Source organism: Gossypium hirsutum, chromosome A07 (assembly GCF_007990345.1).
Source record: "Gossypium hirsutum isolate 1008001.06 chromosome A07, Gossypium_hirsutum_v2.1, whole genome shotgun sequence".
Classification (NCBI taxonomy): Eukaryota; Viridiplantae; Streptophyta; class Magnoliopsida; order Malvales; family Malvaceae; genus Gossypium; species Gossypium hirsutum.
The window spans coordinates 30777013-30787179 of NC_053430.1; the positions used below are offsets into that span (position 1 = coordinate 30777013).

At 38.4% G+C, this 10167-nt stretch overlaps 1 protein-coding gene across 1 annotated transcript; it reads right to left on the reverse strand.

The window, feature by feature from the left end:
• Positions 1 to 6300: 6300 nt before the first annotated feature.
• On the reverse strand, positions 6301 to 8196 carry LOC107955823 (uncharacterized). The gene is made up of 4 exons (XM_016891617.1): positions 8104 to 8196; positions 6879 to 7649; positions 6565 to 6708; positions 6301 to 6453 (listed from the first exon to the last, which is right to left on the reverse strand). The coding sequence occupies exons 1-4, from the start codon at positions 8194 to 8196 to the stop codon at positions 6301 to 6303; spliced, it is 1161 nt and encodes a 386-aa protein (XP_016747106.1).
• Positions 8197 to 10167: the final 1971 nt, after the last annotated feature.

Below are 10167 nucleotides of genomic sequence, written 5' to 3' on the forward strand. Positions count from 1 at the left end.
AATAGTCAAAATTATCAAGAGTTTCTTCTTTCCCATTCTTTAATTTTGTTCTCAGTAATTCAACATGTTTGCAAATTATTTTCATTTTTTCCCATTAAGAATGATGACTTAATTTTGATTTGGCTAGAATAATTGCATTAATTTGATGAATTTCATTTGATTCATGTTTATGATATTATGTGCCTCAGTTGTTCATGCTTCCAATTAAAATCATTAATGCATTTCATGCATTAAAACATGTTCGAATGCATTAGAATTAGTTGATCAATCCTGACTAGATGGCAATTAATGGACACGATAAGTGAAAGGTGCTTACTTAATTTAGATCTTGATCCGATTAAATTAAAGATTTGTAATAACTCTGGAGAGCTCTATTACCTTGAATAACTTTAGGTTTGTGTGATTAAATTGTTTCAAACCTTACCTGTCCTTGTTACTTCACATAAATTCTAAGGAACCCTTCATTAAATATGGACATAGAAATATTCATGTTTTTTCTAAGTATAAGATTTTGAAAGAACTCATATTAGATTCTAAGTTAATGAACGATCGAGTTTCCATGGAATTTTTCTGGAACATTGTTAAACATGATGAAAAATGAATTAAGTCAAAGGTTGTAATTATTCTAGCCTATTCATGTTATTATTGTTAACTCATGAAAAATGTTACTAAACCTTCACCTTGCATTTAATTTCATTTCCATTTAGGTTAACTTGCATGTAGTTAATTAATTTATTTTGACACCTATCACTCAAAATTATTGTAACACCCCCTTACCCGTACCCAAGACCAGGATAAGGTACGAGGCATTACCAGACGAACATACAAACATCTAACAAAAATGCGAGTTATAAAATTTCAATTCCATCATTTTGTCCCTTATATGGGCTTAGAGGCCCGAAGCATACATTTGAAGCGGTCTGGGACTGAACCGAGAGCATATGAAAAACTTAAGAAAATTTTTCTCCCTTGGCCTCACACGCCTATATAGAGGCACACCACACGCCCGTGTGCATGGGACACGCCTGTGCCCCTAGCCCGTGTGGGATCCTGAAATTTATTTAATTCAGTTCAAGGTGCAGTGGTTTTCACACGGCCTAGACACACGCTCGTGTCATCGATCCGTGTCCCTCACACGGCCTAGACACACCCGTGTTCAAAAACCTGAACATTCTGTTTATGACATTATCATTCATTTAGGGACACACGGGCAAAGCACACGCTCGTGGGGTCTGGCCATGTGCCACACACGGATGAGACACACGGCCGTGTCTCCAACTTGTGATGTTACTATAGAGCATACAACATGGAAATTTTGGGGTGCAGGGGACACACGGCTGAACGACACGCCCGTGTGGGATGTCCGTGTGTCATAGACGGTTTAGACACCTATCTATGTGTCTATTTATGTGGACCATTTGAAGGCTATCTTCCAAGCCATTGGTCACCCAAGGACCCTCATGTACTCCAACATGCTTAACATCTTACTATCTAGCATAGACCACAATCACATACATAATTTGGCATGCAATCAAGAGATAATTAGAAGAAAATACTCCAATTAACTATATGGATCAATTCACTTGGCCATATACAAAATAATCATACCAATTAAGGAACCATTAGTTTGGGCTAGCCACATGACATGACACATATACAAAATAACAATCACTTATACATGCCATGACTCAAAATAATCAAATGTATTATACCCAAAGTTTAGTTGATAGTGTGACCCGAGCTCCGACGTTCCCGATCCTTTAAGCGAGCTTGACGAGTCTAAAAGAAATAGAAAAGGGAGGAGTAAGCTATAAAGCTTAGTAAGTACACATACAAATAAAGTAAATCTTAATTAAACCATAGAATATTATTTACACCTTTGTCACTTTTTCATACCTTTCATCGAACATATGATCTAAAATTTCTTTATAAGAGTAATACATAAAAAACATATATTGCCATGGATGATTGTAGTCGTAGAAATACACAGATTAAACAATACCTTTGCTCCCCGGTACACATATGCATTTTACTTAGTTTACGTTCGAACCTCGTATACATTACCCGCTGAACATTTGGAATAACGGATAGGATACTTGGATAAAAACGCACCGAAGTGCCATAATCATGACATAGCACGCCTCTCAATAGGGCTACATATGAGCACTAGAACCTAGCATGCATCACATTACCACGCCTCTCAACAGGGCTACATAAGCTCCTGGACCTAGCGTGTAGCACATAATTACATGCCTCTCAACGGGGCTACACAAGCTCCTGGACCTAGCATGTATCATGTCATCAAACGAACTTATACTTACATAGCTATCCTAGTGACATGTCACTTGTATCCTTACCTATTCTTAAGTTCAAACAGGATTTTCGGACTTACGTCTCTTTGTCGAACATTCTTGGAATGTTGGCCTTATAACATATGACCTTATCACATACAAATGCTAACATGGCAACACTTGTAACATAAGAATAAAACATCAAAACATATTATAACAATAAGGTAACCAAATAATATATTAATTACCCATATGTTATTTAAATATTTGAAACATTAATTAAGGTATTTTTTTGTACATGTACTTACCTCGGTACAAAATATCTAAAATAGTGCCTATGCCTCGTACACTTTGTTCTTGCCTTTATCAAGACTCGGTTCTCGTCTTTCTTGATCTATCATAACAAATTTAGCTCATTAACTTCATACATTACTCAAATCGAACCTAAATTCATGTTTTGATAAAATTACCCTTTTTAACCCTAAACTTTTACTATTACAAATTAGTCCTTAGGCTCGTATGAAGAAATGCAAGTGATTTTCGGTTACCCAAGCCTAGCCGAATACTCTTGTACTTAAAGCAGCCCATACTTTCCTTCATTTCACACTTTTCTACCCATTTTCATAACTTTTACAAATTAGTCCTTTTTAGGGTTTCCATGCAAAATCTCTTAACAAAAGTTGTTCTCCATACCATACAAGTTGTTCTCCTTCTAGAAATAACCCTAGCATGAAATAAGGGTATAAATGAAGAGAGCAAGTTGTAAGGATGTCCAAAATACAAAGAACATTACAAACGGGGCTGGGATTGACTTACTATCAAGCTTGAAAGTTGAAGAAACCCTAGCTATGGTACCTTTGAATTTTCGGCTGCAATATGAGAAAGATGAGTTGATTTTTAGCTTTTTTTCCCATTTTAATTCATTTAATATCCAAATGACCAAAATGGCCTTACTCACTAAACTTACAAAAATTTCCATAGATGTCCATATTTGTCCAAAAATTTAAAAATTGGGCAAATTGTTCTTTACCTTCTAATTCATATTTCAAAAAAATTTCTCAAAAATTGCACCTAAAACTCAAGTTTTGCATCTTATTCAATTTAGTCCTTATTTTGTAATTGGACACTTTATTCTTAAAATTTCATCATGAAAATTTACCACATGGATAATCTTATATTCTAAATCTCATAATATCAAAATCTAAATATTTTAGCATCAGATTTATGGTCTCGAAACCATTATTCTAACTAGACCATATTTCGGGATGTTACAATTCTCCCCCCTTAAGGGACTTTCGTCCTTGAAAGTCTTACCTGGAAATAAATTTGGATACTGACTTCTCATAGCCTCCTCGAGTTCCCAAGTGGCCTCTTCGACTCCATGTCGATGCCAAAGTACTTTCACAAGAGCTATATTTTTATTCCTCAATTGCTTAACTTCTCTTGCCAAAATCTTAACCGGTTCTTCACCATAAGTCATATTCGGTTGGATCTCAACCTTAGTTGGAGTAATCACATGCGAGGGATGGACACATGAAACACATCGTGAATTCTTTCCAACTCTGATGGCAAAGCTAAGAGATAGGCAACCGGCCCAATTTTCTCGGTGATCTCGTAAGGTCCAATAAAACGACGGCTTAACTTGCCTTTCTTACCAAATCTTAGAACCTTTTTCCATGGCGACACTTTCAAAAATACCTTGTCGCCCACTTAATATTCGATCTCTTTCCTTTTTAAAGCCGCATACGATTTTTGTCTATCCGATGCTGCTTTTAAACAATCTCGAATCATTTTAACCTTATCCTCGATTTCTTTAATCAAATCAACTCCACAAATTTTGCTTTCCTTGAGCTCTGTCCAATACAAGGGAGTTCGGCATCTTCGTCCATACAAGGCTTCGTAAGGAGCCATCTTCAAACTAGACTGATAGTTGTTGTTGTAAGCGAACTCGACCAAAGGCAAATAAGCTTCCCAACTACCTCTAAACTCAAGAACACAACATTAAAGCATATCCTCAAGTGTCTGAATTATTCTCTCGGATTGTCCATCGGTCTGCGGGTGGAAAGTAGTACTTAAATTCAGTTTCGTACCCAAAGCCACTTGTAACTTTTTCCAAAATCGAGATGTGAACCTCGAGTCTCTATTCGAAATGATCGACAAAGGTACACCGTGAAGTCTAACAATCTTTGAGATGTAAAAATTAGCTAACTTGTCAAAAGAAAAGTCAGTACGTACCGGTACAAAATGAGCTAACTTAGTCAATCTGTCGACTATTACCCAAATAGCATCCCTTTTTCTTCGGAGTCACTAGTAATCCGGTTCCAAAATCCATAGTAACTCGATCCCATTTCCACTATGGGATCATAATGGGTTGAAGTAATCCAAAAGGCACTTGATGTTCAGCTTTGACTTGTTGACAAATCAGACATCTTAATACAAATTAATATATGTCTCTTTTCATGCCGTTCCACCAATAAGTTTCCTTCAAGTCATTGTACATCTTTGTACTCCCCGGGTGAATATACATACTACTATCAAGTGCTTCTTGCAAAATATTCCGAATCAACTCGGTGTCTCTAGGAACATTGATTCTACCCCTGAATCTCAGACATCCATCGGAGTCGACTTGAAAATCAGATTCCTGGAGGACTCGCACCGAATTTTCTTAGCTTGTAATTCTTTATTAGCTTTCTGAGTCATAGATCTGATGAAGAAGATTTGTCCTAGCTCTCAATTCGGCCAAAATAGAACCATCATCACATAAAATCATCTGAGTGTTCATAGCCCTCAAAGCAAACAAAGACTTTCTGCTCAAAGCATCGGCAACCATGTTCGCCTTTCCCAGATGGTAATCAATCATGAGTTCATAGTCTTTCAACAATTCTAGCCATCTTTGTTGTCTTAAATTCAAGTCATTCTAAGTCATCAAATACTTAAGACTTTTATGGTCGGTGTAGACATGGTATTTCTCACTGAACAAGTAATGACGCCAAATCTTCAAAGCGAACACAATCGCGGCTAATTCTAGGTCATGCATCGGATAATTCTTCTCGTGAGGCTTTAATTGTCTAGAAGCATAGGCCACAACCTTACCTTCTTGCATAAGCACACAGCCCAGTCCATTCAAAGACGCATCACTGAAAATTGTATTCCTTCCCTGATTCAAGTTGTACAAGGACTGGTGCCTCCGTCAGTAACATTTTCAACTTCTCAAAATTTTGTTGACACTTTTCCATCAACTCGAACTTGACATCGTTTTGCAGTATTCTCGTCATAGGGGTGGCTATCATAGAAAATCCCTTTACGAACCTTCAGTAGTAACTCGCTAATCCTAAAAAGCTCCTAACTTCGGTCACATTCTTTAGAGGCTTCCATTCAACAATGGCAGAAATCTTACTAGGATCAACTCGAATACCATCACCTGAAACGATGTGGCCTAGGAATCCAACTCCCTGAAGCCAAAACTCACTCTTACTGATCTTAGCATACAATTGCTTATCCCTCAAAATCTGTAAAACGATCTTCAAGTGTTCGACGTTCTCTGCCTTATCTCCCTAGTAGATTAAAATATCATCAATAAACACTACGACAAATTTATCCAAATAGGGCCGAAAAATTCTATTCATTAAATCCATTAATACGGCTGGAGCATTTGTTAATCCAGACGGCATAACTAGAAATTCATAGTGACCGTATCTAGTTCTAAAAGCAGTCTTAGGCATGTCCGCTTCCTTAACTCGAAGTTGATAATAACCGGACCTCAAATCAATCTTGGAAAACCATGTTGCCCTTTTAAACTGATCAAAAAAATCATCAATTCTTGGGAGTCGATACTTGTTCTTGATCGTTACCTTATTTAATTGTCGGTAATCGATAATCTCATGGAACCATCATTCTTCTTCACAAACAACAAGGCAGCACCCCATAGTGGAAAGCTTGGTCTTACAAATCCCTTGTCAGCTAGTTCTTGTAGTTGTGACTTTAACTCTTTCAGTTCCGTTGGAGGCATTCAATATGGAGAAATCAAAATAGGTGCAGTCTCTAGCATCAACTCAATACCGAATTCAACCTCTCCAACTGGGGGCAAACATGGCAATTCCTCCAGAAACACATCTGCGAAATCATGTACTATAGGTACTGATTCAACCTTCAACTCAGATTCCTTTGAATTCATCACATAAGTCAAATAAGCTTCATACCCCTTTCTTAAACATTTCTAGGCATCTATTGAAGAAATTACAATCGGTGACCCACTAGACTCATCGGGCTCTACCCGAAGGATCTTACCGCTTCCATGTCTTAATTCAATAACTTTTCGTTTACAGTCCACTATAGCACCGTGAAGCGTCAACCAGTCCATACCAATATCAAATTCGTCAACGGTAATAACAGTAAAAGGGCCGGAAAGCAAAGACCTCTAATCATCAAAGCACATTTCTTGCATATCTTATTTACTAAGACATACTTGCCCAATGGATTTGATACTCTAATCACAAATTCTGTAGACTCCACAAGTAAATTCATGCTAGATGCCAATGTCATTCATATATATGAATGGGTAGAGCCTGGATCTATTAAAGCAATAACATCTTGGTCATAGAAAGAAAATGTATCGGTGATCACATTTGGCGAAGATGCTTCCTCTCGAGCACGTATGGCATAGGCTCTAGCCAGGGTCCTAGCCTCAGATCGCACAACAATCTCTCGAGTCGTATTCTTGTTGCCAGCTCCATTACCGGTATTCTTCAAGGGCCTCCCTCTAGGAGCCGAACCACTCTGCCTCCCAGTTTGAAGTTTCTCGCCTAGCTCGGGGCAATCCCTAACAAAATGATCCAGAGAACCACATTCAAAACACGTCCCCTTATTTCTTCTACAGGGACTCGGGTGACGTTTCCCGCAGTGTTGGCATTCAAATTGACGAGGCTTAGCACCATCTACACTGGCCATAGAAGTAGCTTGAGTCCTAAAACTCGAGCCTTGCTTCTTACGGTTTCTATGGGAACGTCTTGTCGATGCATAAGAATGAGGAGATACACCTCTTGATTTCTTGGATTGTGTCGGAGCCGATCTACTCATTATTCTCTTTCTAACATCTCTAGCCTCTGACTCGATTTTCTTCTTTTCTTTCATTAGTTCTTCAGCCCTGCATGCCCGTTCGACAAGTACAACAAATTCTTTAATCTCAAGGATGCCTGCTAATACCTTCATGTCCTCATTGAGTCCATCTTCGAACTTGTGGCACATCTTGGCCTCAGTGGGCACACGCTCTCGAGCATACTTACTTAATCGAACAAATTCCCACTCGTATTCTGTCACTGACATATGTCCTTTCTTAAGCTCAAGGAATTTCTTTCGTTTCTGATCAATAAACCTTTCGCTAATATACTTCTTTCGGAATTCCTCCTGAAAGAACTCCCAAGTGACAACCTCCTTAGGCACTATTGAGACCAAATTCTTCCACCAATGATAAGCATCATCCTTTAGTAGAGAAATGGGACACTTAAAGCACTCCTTGGGCGTGCAAAATAGCTCCTCAAATACTCGGATAGAATTCTCGAGCCATAACTCGGCTCTCTCAGCATCGTTATCGGTATTTGCTCTAAATTTCTTAGCCCCTTATTTTCTAATCTTATCTACGAGAGTCCTAGCAAATCTCATGAAGTCCATGTTTCGAGGCATTATAGGCACGGGTTCAGGGTTCAAAGGGGGTGGAGGAGGTGGGGTTTGAGCATTAGGGTTCGCTCTCATAAACTTCGTGTACCAGTTATTCATTATTTGGAGGAAAGCCTCCCTAGCCTCCCCCTTGGCTAACTGTATCGGGTCCATCCCCCTCTGGCACCGTCCCTTGAACGGGGGCTGGTGCATTACTCTCAACATTGTCAGCTACAACTCGATCAAGATCCATACTATATGAAAAATACAATTTATATCGTCAAGAGTTGTCATACTATATGAAAAACACATGCTACGTAGTCTGAGAATAGACTAAACCGTAGCTCTGATACTAAGAAATGTAACACCCCCTTACTCGTACTCGAGACCGGGATAAGGTACGAGGCATTATCGGATGAACAGACAAACATCTAACAAAAATACGAGTTATAAAATTTCAATTCCATCATTTTGTCCCTTATATAGGCTTACGAGGCCCGAAGCATACATTTGAAGTGGTCCAAGACTGAACCTAGAGCGTATGAAAAACTTAAGTAAATTTTTGTGCCTTGGCCTCACACGCCCGTGTAGAGGCACACCACACGCTCGTGCCTCTAGCCCGCGTGGGATACTAAAATTTATTTAATTCAGTTCAATGTGGAGTGGATTTCACACGGCCTAGACACACACTCGTGTCCTCGGCCTGTGTCCCTCACACGGCCTAGACATACCTGTGTTGTAGCTCATGTTCAAAAACTTGGACATTCTATTTATAACGTTATCATTCATTTAGGGACAAGCGGCCAACTCGTATGCCACACACGGATGAGACACACGGCTGTGTCTCCAACCCGTGTAGTTACTACAAAGCATGCAACATGGAAATTTTAGGGTACAGGGGATACACGACTGAAAGACACGCCCATGTGGGCTGTCCGTGTGTCACACACAGTTTAGACACCTATCCATTTGTCTATTCATGTGGATCATTTGAAGGCTATCTTACAAGCCATTGGTCACCCAAGGACCCTTATGTACTCCAACATGCTTAACATCCTACTATCTAGCATAGACCACAATCAGATACATAATTTGGCATGCAATCAAGAGATAATTATAAGAAAATACTCTAATTAACTATATGGACCAATTCACTTGGCCATATACAAAATAATCATACCAATTAGGGAAATATTAGTTTGGGCTAGCCACATGACATGACACATATACAAAATAACAATCATCTATACATGCCATGACTCAAAATAATCAAATGTATTATACCCAAAGTTTAGTTGATAGTTTGACCCAAGCTCCGACGTTCCCGATCCTTTGACCTACCTTGACGAGTCTAAAAGAAATAGGAAAGGGAGAAGTAAGCTATGAAGCTTAGTAAATACACATACAAATAAAGTAAATCTTAATTAAACCATAGAATATTATTTACACCTTTGTCACTTTTTCATACCTTTCATCAAACATATGATCTAAATTTTCTTTATAAGCATAATACATAAAAACATATATTACCATGGATGATTGTAGTCGTAGAAATACATAGATTAAACACATACCTTTGCTCCCCAGTATAGATATTCATTTTACTTAGTTTACGTTCAAACCTCGTATACATTACCCGCTGAACATTTGGAATAACGGATAGGATACTTAGATATAAACGCACCGAAGTACCATAATCATGACATAGCACGCCTCTCAACAGGGCTACATATGAGCACCCGGACCTAGCATGCATCACATTACCACGCCTCTCAACAGGGCTACATAAGCTCTCGGACCTAGCGTGTACCACATAATTACATGCCTCTCAACAGGGCTACATAAGATCTTAGACCTAGCATGTATCATGTCATCAAACAAACTCATACTTACACAGTTATCCTAGTGACATGTCACTTGTATCCTTAACTATTCCTACGTTCAAACAGGATTTTTGGACTTACGTCTCTTTGTCGAACATTCTTGGAATGTTGGCCTTATAACATATGGCCTTATCACATACAAATGCTAACATGGCAACACTTGTAACATAAGAGTGAAACATCAAAACATATTATAGCAACAAGGTAACCAAATAATATATTAATTACCCATATGTTATTTAAACATTTAAAACATTAATTAAGGTATTTATTTGTACATGTACTTACCTCGGTACAAAATATTCGAAATAGAGCCTATGCCTTGTACACTTTGTCCTTGC

What these genes read in the sequence shown, in the direction of transcription:
- LOC107955823 (XM_016891617.1), bottom strand. Translation starts at nt 8,196, where the DNA reads ATGGATCTTGATCGAGTTGTAGCTGACAATGTTGAGAGTAATGCACCA. An exon ending in TTTCTTTCTATGACCAAGAT is followed by an intron (nt 6,709 to 6,878) that starts GTTATTGCTTTA and finishes TTTGATGATTAG; the next exon opens with AGGTCTTTGCTTTCCGGCCC. An exon ending in GAAGCGGTAAGATCCTTCGG is followed by an intron (nt 6,454 to 6,564) that starts GTAGAGCCCGAT and finishes ATGAATTCAAAG; the next exon opens with GAATCTGAGTTGAAGGTTGA.